Raw genomic sequence first — 20,748 nt, 5'->3', positions numbered from 1 at the left:
ATAAGCACATTAAAAGGGCTCTTAAGCCTTTTTGGTTAATTTTAAAGCAGAGACATTCAACACAAGAAGGCCAAATGGCATATAGATACTTCTGGCAGATACCTGTTGCTTCCTGATGTTGGCATTTCAGAGAGTAAGCTAATTAGCTTCCTCTCCTGCTATCTCTAAAGTCTAAACTATTAGGATTCATCTCAAGTGTGCTTTTCCCCCAAAAACAAAGCTAGCCCTTCCTCTCCCTATGGGGCAGTCAGTTTTCCCATAGTCATTTCTATTTTGCTATTATAATAGCTTGTCTTCCCACCACATATGGAAAGTGTCTTACCCAAGTAAGTGTTGTCTTTTTCATAAAGTGACACAATTTCCTGCCAGTCCTGCAAAAAGAGAGAGATCATGAGAATACCACAGGTCAACCAGTAGGCAACTCTATTTTCCCTAAACCTGTGGGTCAGGAGGCCAGAATGCAACCTGGCCAAACTGTGACAGGGAGGTGGCATCCGAGAAGGATCTGTGCGTTTAGCCCCTATTCTGGAATCTGTGAAGAAAATGGATCATCTGGGGAAAAAAGGGGTAAATCAGGACACATAAGCAGAGGAAAGAAAGAATAAGCAAGTCAGGAAGAAAGTCAACATTTCCAAAAATAAAAAAAAATCCAACCACATAACATAAAGGAGTAACTATTAAGTATTTAAATGATAAACACCACAGAGGCCCTTTCCACACAGGCCAATTAAACTGGGGTAATACCAGTAAAAAACCTGGGTTGGGGAGGAACTTTGCACGGATCCCGCTCCTAACGTAGATCCGGGCTGTGTGTCCCCCCCCCCCCCCCCGCCCAGTTATTCAAGAATTGCGATTTCTGAAATTCTTTTGTTTTAATGCATCTCGCAGTCACAGCTGAGCAAATGGCCACAGCTGTGAGGCATGTTATGTGGCTGTGCTGCCCCCCCTCCCCCGGCTCCCATCTGCAGAGAGACGCAAGCACTGCTGGCTCCAGCAAGGCTCTGGGGGAGCCTGTGTGCCCGCCTGCGTACGTACGTTTTAAAAGTTTTTTTAAAGCACCTCCATGTGAAGGCACACACCCCGGCTGATATGCTGGCTGTCCACGGGACAGACAACCATGCAAACGGCCTGGAGCTGTGCTGGGCTCATTTATCCCGGTTGCAACCCGCTCAGAATTTGCTGTGAGGAAAGGGCCAGAGTTTGAGAGGGATTTGAGAGCATCAGCTGACATGATGACATCAGGTCCAGGTTTTCACCCAGAAATGACATCGATGTGTAGCATGATGTCATTTCCACCCCGTACATTTATCCCACCAACCTAGACACAACAGCTAGTGGGACAACCATGTCAGGATATTGAAAATTGCAAGGTGGTCATATTAGCACGATTACCAGGCGGAATGTAACAGTCAGCGGGAATTGTAAGGTGAACCTCTCGTGCTGGTCTAGAATGACCGGAATGCAACAGTCAGCAGAATTGTAAAGGTCGGAGCCTCTCTGTCTGGGTCTGCAGTGATTGGCATGTAACAGTCAGCAGAATTGTAAAGGTCGGAGCCTCTCTGTCTGGGTCTGCAGTGATTGGCATCATAACAGTCAAAGCAGAAGGTGAAAGCGTCACAGGCTATACAGGATGATTAAGATCATCTAGCTAACACTTTGCCGGACAAAACTATATAAGAAGCATTCGCATTAATTCAATTCAGTACCTCTCCTTCACCTTCTTCAGGTTCGCCTGGGCTCAGATTAAGTACGTGAAGGTAGAGAGTGGATAGTTATTGTTATTTTTTTGTTCCTTTGAGAAACAAGAGATAAAAAGTACCCTGTTGGAACTGCCAAATCTACTGTCTGAGTGTTTCTTTTTTTCTTATACCGCGAAGCAGTTACCTCCTTGCTCCAGCAAGGGTGAGTTGGCACCTAGTCCTTCGGCTGTGCACTAAGGCCAACAATTTGGTTATGGGCCCAGTATCCCAACCACCTCGAAGCCACTTAGAGTTAATCGAGAGGCAGTGTGACGATGACATTCACTTATAATGCAGTTTGCCTTTGAACGGCTGACTGCAGGAACTACTCAGCATGGAGTGTGAAAATGCAGAGCTTTCATACGCATTGAAGATTTGGCGGGCTGTAGTCGACCCACCAACCCAGGCACAGCAGCAGAGCAGAGGGCAGATGCCAAAGCCAGCGCCCATAATGTTGGCTGTGGAAAACTCCAGCCAATCTATCTAATGGCTGCTGGAGAAGGCTTCTGACTGCTGGAAGGTGTTGAAGGACCTGTACCAGACGCACTGCTGGTTCCAAGGTAATCTTGACCAGAGCGCTTACGCACAATTTGAAGCTGAAAGGAGGTGAAAAAATGTGGCCAACCATGTCCAACAGCCGCGCATTAATTCATTCAACGAGTTGGAAGACAGAGGCATGACTTCTCACTGAACGACAGCATAGGGGCCTATATTGTACTATCTTCCTAGATGACAGCTGGGACAATTTTACGTTACCATAGTATGCAGAGCATAAAGGACGATGATTTGACTCTGAACTATGTGATCGTAACTGGGCTTCTGGAGCCCAGAAACAAAGAGAGTTTTGCCTTGAAGCCACAGCCAGAGAGAAGCCTGCTGTTTCCAGAGGCAAAAGGAAACCCAGCTTTTCCCTGAACTGCCCAAGGTCGTCAGTATGCAGTTCGGGCGCTACTCCGCTAATTGGCTCTACTAATGTCATCTTCCTCGAGAATGCCCACAGAAGGGAGAAGAAGGCCAGCTAAAGGACAACGAGGAAGAGGAAAGAAGGAGCACTACTTGACGGGCATTGCTGAGAACCGGGATAACCAGAGAAACTAACTCCATCTGGTTTTGACTCTGCCTGCTCAGAGCATGTCAGAATGCTCATCACCTATTGACTGAGGAGTCCAAGGCAAGTGTGAAGCATGTCAGCTTGGCCGATGGATCACCAGCTGCTGTTACGCTGCAAGGAACTGCCTACATACCATGCCTAGGAAAAAAGTTGCAAAATGTGTTGTGTGTTCGGACTGGATTTTTGTTTGTTGAGTCTCCAAGTTTAGCTGAACAAGGGTACAAAACTATTATATTTGATAGACAGGGTTGTACAGTATGGTAGAATGACATAGAGTGCAAAGGTACACTTCATGCACAAAATGTATGTTATGACTGATAAAGGGCAAAAATGAAATGTAATGAATGTTTCAAGTCTAGCTACTGCTTCCATGCATGATGATTGTGTGCACTATCTTCACAGAGTCCTAGGATGTGCTCTTTGGCTTCACCATCAAGCAGTTGGCAAAAGCATGTGATTTTGAGTGTAAAGCCTTGCAAAGCATTCCGACTGTTCATTCAGTGGGTTAAGGTGAAATCCTATCCAATCCCCAAAAAGAGCGAGCAGACAAAATGGAAAAGACCATTTGAACTAGTCCATGGCGACTAGCTGGTCCTTTCCAATCGGGTTTAAGGGTGTACTATATATATTTCTGCTGATTGATGATTATAGCAGATATTCTTACTGCTTGCTGTTGAACGGCGATTAAAGCCTTTACAAGGTTTAAGGAATGGGTCTCAATGATTGAACGGAGGTTCCTCACAAGGTGGTTGGCCTGCAATCTGACAGGAGGCGAGTTCATGGGGAACAAATTCCAAACATGGCTGACACAGAAAGTTGCATATTAGCCACAGGAGAATAAACTGCTCAGCCCGCTGAAATGGCGTGGCTAGAGAGAGATCTAGGCATTCTTCAAACAATGCGGATTGCATGATAAATGATGCCAAGGTTCCATTCCATTTCTGGGGAGAGGTTGTCTTAGCCGCTGCCACACATGTAATAAACAGGCTGTGGAGTTCGGCATCAATGAAACACCCATTTTTCAGAATGTTTGGGCGTTAGCCTTCCCTGAAACACCTTTAGAATATTTGGGAGTTTTGCTAACGCCCTCATTCCCCAGACAGCAACGAAAAGGACAAAAGAAAGGCAGAGATCATGCTTTGCAGGATATGCGCAGAATACCAGCTATAGATTTTCATTGGGTCGAAGGGAAGAATTGCTATTCACGCAGTGCCAACTTTGAAAAACATACAGCTGTGGAACATAAACAAAACTCTGAAGCAGCACACCAGCAAGCCATGACACAGTACCTAGTGACAGCACACAACCCACACTCCCGTTCAAAAGTCACACGTCCGTTCCAAGCCTTAAGCAAAACAGGGCAGTAATAGTGATCAGAAGGAAGCCAGGAGAGGAGGAGAAGAGCAAACTGGAGAAATAGCTATACCACGATCAGAAAGAGCAAATAAAAGGCATGCCACCAAAAGGTTTATGGTACAAGAAGTGAGAGGTGCCAATTAGGGACAGAACCTACACAAGGTTTCCATGATATGTTGAAATGTCCACCTGAGGAACAGGAAAATGGAATCAGGCTATGGACAATGAGTTTGAATCCTTGTTAAACTTAAAAGTGTTTAACATTGTTGATAAAGGTACTGATAGCTTCCATCATAGGTGCAAGATGGCATATTATAAGAACCTAAGGCCCGATGGGGACTGCAAACAGGGCAAGATTAGTCGCGACAAGGCTTCTCAAACAAAGCTTGACAGTTGATCGTGACTTATGCACCCACTGCAAAGGCAGAATCCATGAGATTAGTGATGTTCTGGCTGAGCAAAGAGACTTCAAATGAGGCACTTTGATTTTGAAACAGCTTCTTTAAATGCAGATTTGCAAGAGACCCTCATATACATGAAGCAAGCAATCAGGTTAGCAGCATGAACAAGTTGATAAAGTTTATAAGCTCAACAAAGCTTTTGTGTAACGGGCTGAAACAGTCAGCCAGATGTTAAACACAGGTGCATACACAGCATTATGTGAAATGAAATTTGACCAAAGTGTGGGTCGATGCCTGTATATATACCTCAGAGATGAATGTATCATTTTGACGATTTATGTTGATGATCTCTGTGTGGTTGCAAAAAAAACACAACCAAATCAAACAACTTTTACACTGAGTTGAAAGTAAACACTTTAAGCTGAAAGACTTGGGTATCTTAAAGCAATACCTGGGTATTCAAGTCAGTAAATCTGAAGAAGGGGATGTGTTTCTGACACAAAACAAAAGATAGAGGGTGTCATACAAAGTGCTTGTCTACAAAGTGGCACAAACCCCAATGGTGGCTGATTTTGTAAGCAAAGATAACAGCAAAAGCATTTGAAAGGCAAGACCTATATCGCTCTCATTGGTGTTCGCCGTATTACTTCGTTAACTGGACAAGACCAGACATAGCTTTTGCTGTAGGTTTATTAAGCAGAACAGTTGCAAAACCTACTGAGAAAGACTGGCAGGGCTAAAAAAGAGTAATTGCTACTTCGAAGGGAACTGCTAACTATGGTTTACACTTTTCTAACCAAAACAACAAGGACTTAGTGGTGTATGCGACAGCTCATTTGCAGAGGACTCAGGATGTAAGTCAGGAGTGGTTGCCATATGCAATATGGCAGCCATCCGATTTGTTGGAGACCGGAAACAAACAACGGTTACACTTCAACTGCTGAGGCAGAGTATGCTCTTAATGAGGCATGCAATGGTTACAATGGGTTTGCAGCTGTTAAAAGACCTGTGAGAAAATGTGAACAACCTATAACAGTGTTTTGAAGACTCACAGACATGTATAGCCATGGCAGAGAACTAAAACCTTAAAAGTCGCATTCAAACATGTAGCTGTGAAATCAAAATGTAAAACAACTGGATACAGTCAAATATGATTAAGTTGCAGTAATTGTGAATCATCTGCAACATAGCCGACATCTTAACAAAGCCATTACCACAAAACATAACACCTGCGTTTGGTCGGCTTGTTTAGATAAAAAAAAAAAGGCTAATTTGGTAAAGGACTCTGTACAAAGTGAGTGAAATAAGTAACTCTGTGTACTGACTATGTACTAACTATGTAATGAGTGTAAATAATGAATGACTTTTGTTTGTAATTATTTTGGTTGTAAATATTCTGTAATGAGGCAACATTCCAACCAGCTATGAGAAGGGGCGTCAGGATATTGAAAATTGCAAGGTGGTCATATGCTGCTCTAGCATGACTGCAATGTAACAGTCAGCAGAATTGTAAAGGTCGGATTTCCTCTGTCTGGGTCTGCAGTGATTGGCATGTAACAGTCAGCAGAATTGTAAGGTCGAGCCTCTGTCTGTCTGCAGGATTGGTATGTAACAGTCAGCAGAAGTGAAAAGGTCACAGGCCAGGATGATTAGATCATCTAGCTAATGATTTGCTGGACAAAACTATATAAGAAGACTGCATACCCAATTCAGTACCTCTCCTTCACCTTCAGGTTCGGGCTCAGATTGTTGTCAGAGTAGAGAGTGGATAGTTATTGTTATTTTTGTTCCTTTGAGAAACAAGAGATAAAGTATTCCTGTTGGAACTAAATCTACTGTCTGAGTGTTTCTTTTTCTTATACTGCAAGCAGTTACCTCCTGTTCTAGCAAGGGTGAGTTGGCACCTAGTCCTTCCGCTGTGCACTAGGCCAACAAACCAGACCACAGAGAGGTTGCAATGGTGCAGGCCAACGGTGAGTCTGTGCGTGTTTCACCTTCCAGTGTGAAACACTGGAGAAGTAGGTATTTGTGATGGAGAGCCTTTATCTGCCCATCAGGCAGCTTAGCAAATCCCAGCTTCCAAGGGGACTATGCAAAATGCTCAGCAGCATCAACCCATGGGAGGCTGTGGAATCTCTGGGCCTGGGGGAGGAGAAGAGTTAGAGAAGAAGTTTTGCTTCAGAGGAAATGACAGAGAAACAGGGAAAAACTACCACAAAATTAGTTATTAGGTTTCCCCTGGTAAAGGAAAAGAACTCAGACATCTTTAGTACAAGTACATATGACTCACGGGCCAATGCAAATACAGGCACAAAGTAGGAATCTTGTTTCCTTAGGGACGGTGGGTTAGTGACTTGCAAAGGGACTGGGGGAAATATTCTTTGAGACCAGCTAACCCTATTTCAATATGCTGAGATTCTAGGGTTTAGAAAGACGTTCCAAGAAGGCTTGGAGATTCAAGTGCAACGAATACCGGATTCAGCCCAAATTTGGATGAATTTGGGCATATTCGGGCCAAAATTGGCCTAATATGTCCTGCCCGAATATGAAGTCCATAACTTTGGGTCCCCTGAACCAAACTTCACTAAACTCAGGTGGTATCATCTGAACAGTCTCCAGATGATACCTTGAAAATTTGGTGCCGCTAGCTTTAAAAAATGTGTCCCCTGCAAGCCAAAATGCAAAAAACCACCAAAAATACAAAAGAATCAGACGGGCCCGAATTTTTCAGGTATATCCAAATATTCGGGTATATCCAAATATGTTATTTGTCTTATTCAGGCATACAGATAATTCTATGCCTGAATAAATTCGAATCCGAATTTTACCAAATTTCTAGGTATTGACCAAGCCTGGTTCCAAGGGAAATCTTTCTCTCTCTATCTCTTCCTGTGCCTGGTAAGATTCACCTAGCATTTCAGTTAAAGGATGTGTGTCTGAAATTATAACCATTCTAAAGAAGAAGAAGAGAAGAGTCTGGATTTATACGCCACCTTTCTCTCCCGTAAGTAGACTCAAGGTGGCTTACAAGCTCCTTTCCCTTCCTCTCCCCACAACAGACACCTTGTGAGGTAGGTGGGGCTGAGAGAGTTCCAAAAAACTGGGACTAGCCCAAGGTCACCCAGCAGCAGGAATGTAGGAGTTCAGAAACACATCTGGTTCACCAGATAAGCCTCTGTCACTCAGGTGAAGGAGTGGGGAATCAAACCCAGTTCTCCAGATTAGAATCCACCTGCTCTTAACCACTACACCACACTGGCTCTCTGCTATCCCTTGCTGTAAATAACTGATAACCTGTTAGGGTGTTTGCCTTATCTACCAAACCACCAAGCATTGAGGCATCCTATGGAAGATACAAACTTGTTTCTTTTACTGTGAAATAAAGGGACAGGTGTAAAGCACTATAGGTGCAGCAGAAGGGTGGAGGAGGAGTAGAAATCACCTCAGATTCCTATTCTACCTCCCCAGGCTTTCTCTGAAGTAACAGCATATAATCCAGCACAGTTATTTGTTACCACTGCCTCACTGTCCTTTTGCAACCCATGCCATATATAAAATGAACTCCCTCACTGCTATAAGAAGATGAGATAGGTGAGGGGCCGAGAAGGCACCTGTTCATCTCATTCTTCCTTTCCACAGCCACTCACCTTCATCCGTTGAGAAGAGTAACGTCCAAATATGTTTTTCGTGGAGGCTTCTGTCCCTTTAAGGATCTCCACAATTCTCAGGCAGTGAAAATAGTGAATATCTGGAATCAGAGAGAGGGATAACTGTCAGATTCTGGCCAACCAGGGGTGAATCTCATTCTCTTTTCTCTACCTAACAGTGCAATCCAGAGGAGGGGGTGAGAGGGCTTTGGAGCTGGTCTGACCCTGCTGCTGGAATCACTGATAATCTAAACGGCATAAGTGGCACCTATGCCATTGACAGAGGCACTAACACTGGCAACAGAGCGCTGCAAACCTCCATGGCATCTGGGCACAACTGCTGCAGCTGTGCCAGCACTCTACCACAGGAGCCCATGCTGGTGCCAATGGGGTCATTCCTGAGGTCAAAGACTACTTTTGACCCATGAATGCCCACCTAGCAGATGGTGACTTACACCAGCAAAACAGCATGCTTAGCCCTTTGGATTACAATGGTGAGTTTTGGGCCTTAGCTCAGTCTCTTAATTTTTTCCTCCTTTCTGCACCTCTCTCTTCCCCTTTGGAGGTGGCATGGCTACACCATCTCCGGCTGCTGTGAAGAAGAAGAGTTTGGATTTATATCTTCCCTTTCTCTCCTGTATGGAGACTCAAAGGGGCTTACAATCTCCTTTCCCTTCCCCTCTCACAACAAACACCCTGTGAGGTAGGTGACTCGAAGAACTGTGACTCGCCCAAGGTCAACCAGCAGGCATGTGTTGGAGTGCACAAACTAATCTGGTTCACCAGATAAGCCTCCACAGCTCAAGTGGCAGAGCGGGGAATCAAATCCAGTTCCCCAGATTAGAGTGCACCTGCTTTTAACCACTACACCATGCTGGCTATGAAACTACACCATCACCACCACCCCAGATGGAGCTGCCAGTTGGGAAAATCCCAGGTACTTGGGGAGCTTGAAATGCACAAATCCAATTTGGAGTGATTTATCCTGAATAAGCCTCCACAAAAAAAAAAACCTCACAAGAACCAGCAAGAAGTTTCTTGATCTCCTCATTCTCTGGCATGTCTTGGATGGCCCCAGCAATCTTCTCCCGGACCGTGCGGACTTGGCCCTGCCATTTGAGACTGCAGTGACGCCTGTCTACCAACCAGTCTGCAGAAGGAAGGTATCCATATTGAAGCACATGCCTGGGAAACATACTGCCTATCCAAGCAATTCTACACCATAAGGGGAATAAAATCATTTCTTTTTAAATAAGGGGCACCACTTTTTTAAAAAAGGTTACCTTTAAGAAGAAGAGAAAGAAGAGTTTGGATTTATTTATTTATTTATTTATTTATTTATTATTCCATTTTTATACCGCCCTCCCCCGAAGGGCTCAGGGCAGTTCACAACATTAAGCAGGACAGTGGATATATTAAGAATTAAAACAATTTAAAAGCAGCATTCAGTTATATCAATTAAAATAAGGATGGCATCCGGCTATTAAAATCTCTACATAAGGGAACAGCGGGCTTTAGTTGTTTCTAGGCACCCTATCAGCGGCTGGACTCTCCAAAAGCTCCGCCAAGTGGAATAACTCGGTCTTACAGGCCCTGCGGAACTCGTTAAGGTCCCGCAGGGCCCGGACAGTTGGAGACTCAAAGGGGCTTACAAGCTCCTTTCCCTTTCCTTCCCCACAACAGACACCTTGTGAGGTAGGTGGGGCTGAGAGAGTTCCAAAGAACTGTGACTAGCCCAAGGTCACCCAGCAGGAATGTAGGAGTACAGAAACACATCTGGTTCACCAGAGAAGCCTCTGCCACTCAGGTGGAGGAGTGGGGCATCAAACCCAGTTCTCCAAATTAGAATCCACCTGCTCTTAACCACTACACCACGCTGGGTCACCAAAAGCATTACCACCCCTCGTTTTTCTCTTTGGCACAGAAAACCAAGAAAGGTACATACCGAGCAATTTGCCAGTCTGTATGTCAATTGGCAGATTCTGATAGTCCTGTCATAATAGAAAGTATATAACATAATAAAGAGAAAATGACTGCCTCTCCCCATTGCCCCCAGAAGATTACAATCCAATGAAATGACTTAGACTGAATTGTTGAAATTCCATAGCACATAACATTTTGGGGGACCAGAAACAGCAGCAGTGTTAGGAACACATTAAGGCTGGGGATACTTAAAATACTTTAAATATAAACAGTACTTATTTCAATATGAGTTTTCATAAGTCACAGCTCACTCACTTAAGCTCATAATGAAATAAATTCATTAGTCTTTGCCACTGGACAGCAGGCTACCCCTTTGCAACCATAGTAAAATATCCATTAAAACATATTTGAACCAAAACTATTCTATTTCTAACTGCTGACTTTTTGCTAACTGCTGAAATCATGAAAGAGGCAAGGAAACATCTGCCAACAGGAACACTGTAAATACTCATCTACATTCAACCACAGAAGGATGAGAAAATATATATATATATTACTTGGTGAATCTCCGGAATTGAACTGAGACCTCAGAATAGAAGCAGAACTTTTGGTATCCTGTGCCCCAAAATTACATCTTAATTGATCAAAATCAGACCCTATCAACTTTTTGCCATCTGGAAGTTCTTCAGATTTTATCCCCTCTGCACTTTATTATAAGTCAGATAAATGACTAGACATAAGTTAAGTCATGAATAGTCTCATGTTCACCAACACATACAAACTATTCTCTATGGCAAACATGTTTACAGAGTGTTCTGTAACATCAGGAAGGGAGACATATTTGGGGAGTTGTGATTGGCCATGCCCACAGTGTTTGCAGACATATTTCCACCACATCAGGGCTTAGTGTTGAGAAGCTCCAGGTCAGAAGCTCCACTCTGCCGTGGATGGAAGTTCATCGGGTGACTGTTGGCCATGCGCTCTCTCTGAGCCGATCTGCATCACAGAGCAGTTATTGTGAGAACAAAACCGAGGAGAGAATGCCGTAAGCTGTTTCGGGTCTCCGTTGGCAAGAAAAGGAGGGTATCAACATCCAAATAATCACCCTAAGCATTTGATGAAACAACCTCTGACTCTTGAAAGCTGTAACAAAGTTTGTTAGTCTTTAACATGCCACTGGAATCCTATTTCTACTTTTTCTGGGGAGGCCTGAGAGAGGACTCAACAATGGAGCCACTTCTGAAAGTAAAGAGGGCACCTCTGAGCTGGTGCAGAGTGCAGCAATCAGTCCATGCACTCTTCCCTCCATCTCCCTTCCCCCCTCCAAAACCATGACCAGACACAGGACAGGCCTACGAATAGGCAGCCGCTTCCAAGAGTGTATGCCATTGGAAAATTAAGTACTGGGAAGCTAAGGTGGATGTGCAGTTAGGAATCTCCTGCAGAGCAAAGCTCTGGGTTAGGAAAGATAAAGGCTTCCTAGAAACCAGAATAGGGAATGTTGCCTAGCAACGAAAAGGGTCCACATCCTCCCATCACATCTCATATATAAACAATCTCCCCCACCTGCATGGTCTCTACCGCGTCCGACAGCAAAGAAAAGGGCGCGTCAACGCTTAACGGCCCCGCCTCTCCGCACAGTCGGCCAATCATCGGAAGCGACGCGGCTCCGCAGCCATTCAGGGGCAGGTTATTCTCTGCCCAATGCCAATCCGTTTTAGAGCTGACAAAGCCACGTGTCCCAATTTCTAATTGGCCGGCTGGTACTGGCCAATGAGAGAGATGAGAAAGGCAGAAGGCAAAACGGATGGGCAAGGTAGAAGCGATGAGGAAGAGGGGAGATGTCATGGCAACAACTGGCCAGTGGGTGGCGGTCAAGAGCTGCGGGCTCAGTTGCTTCCAGCCTGTTCTGTAGGTATGCACCAGTAGCACCATTTATGGTTTGGATCCTGAGGGAATACCTACCTGGGAAAAAGCCACCTTGACTTGTTTAAGATTGCTCCCGTAACCTATAAAACAATAAGCTTAGTGTAGTGGTCAGGGTGCTGGATTAGGATTGAAAGTGCAATTTATTTTTAATACTACCTTTTGCCAACCATAATGAAAGTGGGGTAGGTTTGCTCAAAGGTTAACAATCCAAACAAGTACCTGTATGGCTAATGGTATTAATGTACCAACGTCACTAATATTCAATATACATACACTTAAACAATTATAAATAAGCTTTTATACTGTGTAACATATACAATATTTACACAGGCTTATTAGTGTATGATAATTTACACAAAGGATCATAAATCAAGTAGTCCTACAAAGGGCTCACAACAACAAATTAACATTGAACAATATCTACAGGGGTTGTCATTCCCCAGTTGTTGAATGATTTTGTGATATCTTCACAATGGCCCGTTATCTTGTAATTTTCCAAAAAGGCTGCAAGAAATCCTAAGGTTCGTTCATTCATTCATTCATTCATTCATTCATTCATTCATTCATTCATTCATTCATTCATTCATTCATTCATTTCGACTTCTATCCTGCCCTATCCCCAAGGGACTCAGGCCAGGTCACATCACATTTAGCTATGTAAGAACTGGCTCTCCAGGACAGAGACTCTGGCCTATTACTCCGTTCTAGTTTCAAAACCTTCTATATTAGAGACATTGGTATATTAATACCATTAGCCATACAGGTGCTTGTTTGGATCGTTAACCTCCAGGTAGTGGCTAGAAATCTCATGGGATTGCAACTGATTTCTGTTGGGCAATTTAGATCAGTTCACCTGCAGAATATAGAGGGTGGACTTTATGGTGTTACATTCCATTAAACCCCTCCCCACCCCACCCCAAAACCCCTTGCCCTCATTAGGATCCATGCTCAAAATCTCTAGGTATGTCCCAACCTGAAACTGGCAACCTTACTTAAAGGTGGCAGTCCTAAAAATGCTTTCTTGAGAGTAATGCCCTCTGGCTAAATTGGGACTACCTTCCGAGTAGACCAGCAATAGGCTTGCTCCCAAAATGTTCTTCAGGCCCTCTCTTGCCGTTGGTGCGTGCATGTGAAAAACAGGTGCTCCTAGGGCATGTGAAAGACAGTCCCTTTAATGCATGTTCCTATCAGCTTTCTGAATCTCTTTATGGCCATGCAGGAATGTTGACAGACAATCATCACATTCCAATCGGGCACTTGAAAATGCATGTGTGATTTTGGTTATGGAGACTGGCCAGAGAACAACAGCTCCTTCAACCTTTCACCTCTCTACCTCAAGGCAGATTCCTCTAACAGTTGTCAAACACATACACTTTGCATTTGAATTCACACAGAAATTCTTACACCTGTCCAGTGTTTGGCAGCTTTTTTTTGCAGTTAAGTCACAGATAACTTATGGCAACCCTGTTGGGTTTTCAAGGTAAGAGATGTTAAGAGGTGTTTTGCCATTACCTGCTTCAACATGGGCTGAGAGAGTTCTGAGAGAACTGTGACTGGCTCAACATTACCTGGCAGGCTTCATGTGGAAGAGTGGGGAATCAAACCCAGTTTCCTAGATCTTAACCACTACACCTATTAAATAAGATCCAGCATATTGTAGGGGTTAAGATCAGGGAAAGCCAATTTCGAATCCCTGATCTGCCATGAAAGCTTGCTGGGTGAACTTGGGCCAGTTACACACACAGGATTTTTGGCATTGCCTGCCTACATGTGGGCTAAGAGAGCTCTGAGAGAACTGTGACTGGCCCAAGGTCACCCACAAGTTTCATGTGGAGGAGTGGAGAATCAAATATGGTTTTCCAGACTAGAGTCTACCACTTAACCATCACACCATGCTTGCTGTCATTGGGCAACATCGCCAGGTAATAGTTTCCAGAAGCTGATTGTTAAGTTTGCTTTTCATTCTCTTTGAATGACACTGTTTTGGAAAAACTGAAATCTGAAGGCCTGTTGATGAACTACAGAGCACTTATTTTACAGTGGCAACATTCCAGTCTGAGAGGGCTACTTAATTAATCTGCTCAAGCCAGCAGCCATTACAAAATATACACAAAACAAAAAGGGCTAGCCAAATCACAGGAACTGTGACAGAACAAAAGCTTTCGTTACGCATAGGGAATTTCCATATCAGAGTTACCATTTACAAAGTGTGTACAATGTGTATTTTAGCCGTCCAAATTATCTGACAATCTCATGGCTGTTTCTGTGTCAGTGATTGTCTTAGCGAGATCTGGCAGTTGTTTGAATACATCTACAGCCAGGCCTCTGGGCAGCTCCCCTAAATTATAATGCTATTAGGGATTTGCCTTTGTTTACAAGAAGGCAGAAAAGCTTTTCAAAACTGGATGTTGCAGTGGACGTATTAAACCTTGCTGAATGCTTTAATGTTTTACACGTTTGCTCATCCCAGGGGCAAGGTAGGTGTGCTTAAGACTCCCTTAAGTCCATCTTTTAGAAGAAAACAGGGTAGTTTTTAGGATTGCCAGCTCAGGGTTGGGAAATACCTGGGCTCATTCCGCACATGCAGAATAATGCACTTCCAAACTGCTTTCAGTGCTCTTTGAAGCTGTGCAGAATGGCAAAATCCACTTGCAAACAGTTGTGAAAGTGGTTTGAAAACGCATTATTTTGCATGTGCGGAAGGGGCCCTGGAGATTTTGAGGATGGAGCCTGAGGAAGGCGGGGTTTGGGATGAGGAGGGACTTCCATGAGGTAGAATTCCAAAACTGCTATTTTCTCCAGAATTGCTCTCTATCAGCTGGAGATCAGTTGTAATAATAGGAGATCTATCCCTCCTTCTTCCCCAGCAGAAAAAACTGCTTTTTAATTCATTTTTAATTTATTTCATTTAGACCCCGCTGTTCTCCGCAATAGTGACCCAAAATGTTTCACATCATTTTCCTCTCCTCCATTTTATCTTTACAACAACCTTGTGAGGTAGGGCTAACCCAAAATCTCCCAGCGAGCTTCCTTGGCAGGATAGGAATTTGAACTTAAGTCCCTCAGACCCTTGTCTCCACCTGATCGTTCTACACCAGTGGTGGCTAACCTATGGCACAGGTGCCAGAGGTGGCCCTCAGAGCCCTCTCTGTGGGCACACGTGCACAGAGTTTGTCATGTGATAATAGTGTAATTATTTCAGGGAGATTATTAGCATTAAACCTAAGACCTAGTTTTGGGGAAGCAATGTAGGTAACCCTGTTAAGCGCTATTAAACCCTACTGATTTTCATGGGAAGAACTAAAGCATGATCCTTTACCTGGGAGTAAGCTCAGTTGCTGGCAATAGAGCTTGCTTCTGAGTAAACCCTCCTAGGGTCGTGATTCACCTGTTCGAAGTGTTGCACAGTTGCTTCAAAGCAAAGCCACCGACTACCACCAAGCTTACTCCTGAGTAACGTGCGCCTTGGAGCCAACCATTTTTTTCTATACTAAAACCTCAGTATTCAGGTTAAATTGCCGTGTTGGCACTTTGCGATAAATAAGTGGGTTTTGGGTTGCAGTTTGGGCACTCGGTCTCGAAAAGGTTCGCTGTCACTGTTCTACACTGTAGATCAGAACCCTGGCTCCAACCCTACAACAATACCCCTCACTTTGCATTTGTTTTACTTAGGAGGTTTGAAAATAACAAAAAGCAGAGCATGGGATCATACTATTGCAAAGACTTCAAAGGAAGAGGTGTGAAGTGGCTGGACTGGGATTTATTCTGTGGTCTCATACTTTCTTCTTGATCCCGTCACAACTAGAGTGAGGATTCTCACTAGTTTTGCCAGCCTCTGGCTGAGGCGTGGAGAGTCTTCTCATAATTAATTACTCCTGATCTCAAGACTATAGAAATCAGTTCCTCTGGAGAAAATAGCAGCTTCAGACGGTAGACTCAGGGTGATTTTGCACAGGCAAAATATAATGGGTTAAGGGGTGTGAAGAAAAGGTATTATGGGGCAAAGTTCCTACAGAACTCGCCCCACAAAATGCTTCTAACCCATTTTATTTTGCTGAACCCGCTAAATGAAAGTCACTAAATTAATGACTTTTCCCCTTTAACCTGGTTTTCAGACACTTCCTGCTTACCTGTACAAACTACAGCAAGCAGGAAGCATTCTGTTTCCCCACCCCCCCTTCCGTCCACCATTAGGGTGGATTCTGTAGGCAGCTGCCATTAGAGTAGATTCTCTAGGTGGCTGCCATTTTGTGCCAGTATGTTTGTGGGGGGATTCTTGGGTGAGGGATTCTCAGGGGGAGTCTTGGATGCATGTTTCCTGAGCGAAACATCCTGCATCCTGTTGCTGGGCTCCGAACGATCCCGGATGGTCCCTTCACCCACCACGTGAACAGTCAGACAGGCAACACTGGTTTATTTAACCCGTTTGTGTTATGTGTGCAGAAGGGACCTCCCTTTGACATCATATCCCTGCTAAGATTCCTCCCCATCCTAACGTCCACCCTCTACAAGCACTATCCCATATCTCCAGGAATTTCCCATGCTGTGGTTGGCAATACTGATTCTCAGTGTAACTGTAACTGTCTTTTGATTAAATACCCATAATTTAATTTTCTTGTTCCATTCTTCAAACTGTTTCTTCTTAATCTCTAACGGTAAAGTACGAAATAGATAGAAGAGTTTTGGCATTATACACATTTTTAATGCCACAATTCTCCTAGAAATAGATAAGATTCTTCCCTTGCCACTCCTTTAATTGCTTCGTTATTTTTTTCCATATTACTTCGTAATTGTATTTAAACATCTTCTCCTTCTTATTTGTTAATGTTATATCTAAATATTTAACCTTCTTCTTCACCATTTCCTTCCCTAGTATTTTCTTTTCTATGTTTATTCCCAGGATTTCAGTTTTCTCCATATTAACCACCAACCCGGAATGCTTTTGAAAATCATCAAATATTATTTTTAATTCTCTTAAAGTTTCTACAGGGTTAGTTGTCATTAGTAAAACTTTAACTGTCTTGCAATACAAGAGCCTTTATTGGCTTAGTTATAATATATCCTCCCCAAAGAAAACAATAACAAAAAATTTCTTAATAACAGAGTGACACTATAAAATTAGAAAGAACAGAGCTATCCTTTAAGGTGTATGATTTCTTATAAAAACTTGCAACTGTCTTAACAAGCAGCGGTCTTTGCTCGTCAGCACAGTGAACTAGTTGAGCAAAATTGGTGAATGATCTTCGATTAGATTTGAATTTACTACAGTTCCATTTATTCTGCAACTTCCTGCTTTCTGTGATCCCTCAACTGTTTGCTTGTTTGTTTGGTTTGGTTTGTTCCAGATCGAATGCAAAGTGAAGATTTGTTGCTAGCATCTGAGGAAGTGGGCTCTGGGCCACAAAAACATCTGCTGGGGGGGATTTTAATGCTTCTGGAACCTCGAGATTTTGGGCATGGAAGCTGGGGAGGGTGGGGTTTGAGGAGGAGATGGGCTTATTAATGCCACAGAATCCACCTTCCGGTGCAGCCATTTTCTCCAGAGCAACCAAGCTCTGTCCCCTGAAGTTCAACTGTAATAGCAGATCTGCAGTCACTGTCTAAAAGTTGGCACCCTAGCTTCTGGAAATCCTTTGGGGTGATCTGCCAGGGCGAGTACTGTATGACTTTTGCTAGAAACCGAATTGAATGGTCACCTCTTCATACAGAGATCTGTACAGGGAGGGGGAAGAAACAGGCTCCCACCGAAACAGACCAGGTATCGGATAGGTAGGTCGAAAGGCAGGCAGGGAGAGACAGAGAGGCAGGAACCGGTCTGACAAGTGGCCGGGCCAGAATCTGTTTTGATTAATTCTTTAGAAGGAAAGAATTAGTTTGAAAGGACAATAGTCCTGCCAGGCAGCTGGAAGCCTTAACTCTTTCGTGGCAGAGTGGACACCAAGAGAAATTCTTGCCAACTGACTCATAGAATCATAGAGTTGGAAGAGACCCTAAGGGTCATCAAGTCCAACCCCCTGCAATGTAGGAACATACAATCAAAGCACTCCTGACAAATGGCCATCCAGCCTCTGTTTAAAAACTTCCAAAGAAGGAGACTCTACCACACTCCAAGGCAGTGCATTCCACTGTTGGACAGCCCTGACTGTCAGGAAGTTTTTTCTGATGGGAACCTCTTTTCACCCAGGACTTTCAGTCAGGACCAACCCTTGGTCTTTGGAAGCAGGGAGTTCAAAAAGCTATCTGACACTATTGCTTTGCTCCCCAAATATGAGATGCTTCAACCAGGGGAACATACATGGTGAAATGTCCCCAGACTGCAGCCATTTAGTCACATGGGGGTGCAAAATGGCCCATCACGCCTCCTCCTTCCCCCCAGGTCCATACACTGACTTCAAAACCTGGTGCAAAACACATTGTTCGGTCGTAGTAGGGGAGGGCAGCCGCCCATACCAGGGGCGGGGGGCGGCAGGGGCAGAAAATTCAGATTTTGCACTGGACTACATTTTCCCTAGATATGCCTCTGCTTCAACCCTACCTGTATTTGCTTACTGATATCCTGCTTTGCTCCCCAGTGAGGACTCAAAGGAGATTAAAGCAGCATTCTCACCCAGCCCAGTTGGGTTGCCAGACTCCAGGTCAGGCCTGGAGCTTTCCCACATTTACTAAGAAGATGATTTCCCCTGGAGGACATGCCAGCTTCAGAGAGTGGTTATTCTGTGGTTATTATACCCCACTGAGGTCCTTCCCCTCCCCAAACTCCACCCTCTCCAGGCTCCACTCACAAATCTCCAGGAATTTGGGTACCCAAAGTTGGTGGTCCAAGTGTGCTTCTATCCATCTAAGAGAGGCAATTCTCTGGTCTCCCAGAATCCAGTCTGCCATCCTTTGCCTTCCCCTCTGTAGATCCTTATGGTTGTGATTCCTCAGGGATGCAAGGAATGCTTTTGACGCACCATTTTATGCGAGTTTGCCGAAATCCTTGCAAAAAACACAAGTCAGTAGGCTAAGCCTCTACTCCAGGGATGTGTGTCCTGTTTGCTACCATGAAGAAATACAATTTTCATGCTTAATAGAAATCCAATTCTGCATCCAAAAAATATGAAGTCTGTAGATGGCATATATGATGCAAATAAGCATGATTGTGACAATGTAGTTTGTTAGTCATAGAGACGGGTCATCCCATCCACTGTTGGAAACCTCATGTAAGTTTGAACAGGTGAACAAGCTAAGCGCAGGAACCAGGAGATAGATCCTTTGTTGCTTTCCCTGGGCCGGGGATATTGGTGGAGGGGATGGCTGCCTCCCCTTGCTTCCCATGAGCACATTGGAGGCTTGAGAGCTAGCGTGGTGTAGTGGTTAAGAGCAGGTGGATTCTAATCTGGAGAAGTGGGTTTGATTCCCCACTTCTCCACCTGATTGGAGAGGCTTATCTGGTGAACCAGATGTGTTTCCACACTCCTACATTCCTGCTGGGTGACCTTGGGCTAGTCACATTTCTTTGGAACTCTCTCACCCCCCCCCCCCACCTCACAAGGTGTTTGTTGTGGAGAGAGAAAGGGAAAGGCACTTGTAAGCCACCTTGAGTCTTCTTACAGGAGAGAAGGGAGGAATATAAATCCAAACTCTTTTTCTTCTTCCTGGATAGAGTTACCTGCCTCCAGGTAGAGTCTGGAGTTCTTCAGATCCCTTGAAAACGGAGATCAGCTCCCTTGCAGAAAATGGCAGCTTCAGAGAGTGGATAATATGATGAACCACACAAGTCCTAGAGTGACACCACATCTCTATCGAGCGCCCTCTTCCTCGCAAACTCCGCCCTCCCGAGGCACCTTTCCCATATCACCAGGAATTAGAGTTGGTAACCTGGTCTGTTTTGCTGATAAAACTTTGCAAAGGGTCATGAATGCAATAAGTGCTCTTTAAATAATAAAAAAGGGTGATGAAAGTTATGCAAACACGGTGTTGTGCTGGTGGAAGCAGGCAAGTTTGCCAGTCTATGGAAACCTCTATCTTGCCCTACCCAATGTTAGGCTACTGATATGAACTGGGTGCATGGGCATCTCTTATCCAGATGGCCTTTGCCTCCTTTGCGTCCCGCCTTTGAAAAGATGGAATGCCAAGAGGTGTGATGGGTGTGGGTGGGAGTGGAACAGTATGGGCACTTTCGCACGCACAGAATAATGTACTTTCAATCCTTTGTAGCTGGATTTTACTGTGCGAAATAGCAAAATCCACCTGCAAACAATTGTGAAAGTGAATTGAAAGTGCAGAAATGCCCTTTGCTAGAATGGTGATATTATCTTTCTGGGGTAAGCCGTGCCTTCACATGCCACAAAGTCTTTTTCATAAGACTGATCTGTTCTAGGTAAGGATGTACACAAACCTGGCATTAATAATACAATCCTACACAGGTCTCCTTAGAAAAAGTCTACCAGATGAGGCTCATGGCCAGGAAAGCAGTTTTGGGATTGCACAGCGGAAAGGTACAAGAAACTACTGTGACATGAAAGTCCTGCATCCTAAGTTACTCTATCTTTGGTCTTCAGGTCACATAAGGATGCCACTTACTAGCTTCCAGTGAGAGGGCTCCAACTGGTCCTCCCTGCCTGCTTACAGCTGCTCAAACAAATGGCAGAAGGAAACAA

The 20,748-nt window shown here is 44.2% G+C and overlaps 1 protein-coding gene across 1 annotated transcript in view; it reads right to left on the bottom strand.

Moving 5' to 3' along the window:
* Nucleotides 1–11,848, bottom strand: part of CDK5RAP3 (CDK5 regulatory subunit associated protein 3) — a 33,211-nt gene extending 21,363 nt beyond the window's left edge. Inside the window, exons 1-5 of the mRNA XM_048518095.1 lie at nt 11,744–11,848; nt 10,200–10,245; nt 9,273–9,404; nt 8,255–8,355; nt 323–371 (exon numbers count right to left, since the gene is read on the bottom strand). Of these exons, the coding sequence (XP_048374052.1) occupies nt 323–371; nt 8,255–8,355; nt 9,273–9,404; nt 10,200–10,245; nt 11,744–11,830 (415 nt within the window). The 5' untranslated portion in view covers nt 11,831–11,848. The remainder of the gene's footprint in view (nt 1–322; nt 372–8,254; nt 8,356–9,272; nt 9,405–10,199; nt 10,246–11,743) is intronic.
* Between the last annotated feature and the right edge of the window lie 8,900 nt (nt 11,849–20,748).

The sequence above is a fragment of the Sphaerodactylus townsendi genome, linkage group LG15 (assembly GCF_021028975.2).
Source record: "Sphaerodactylus townsendi isolate TG3544 linkage group LG15, MPM_Stown_v2.3, whole genome shotgun sequence".
Classification (NCBI taxonomy): Eukaryota; Metazoa; Chordata; class Lepidosauria; order Squamata; family Sphaerodactylidae; genus Sphaerodactylus; species Sphaerodactylus townsendi.
This window is presented reverse-complemented; position numbering and strand designations above follow the sequence as displayed.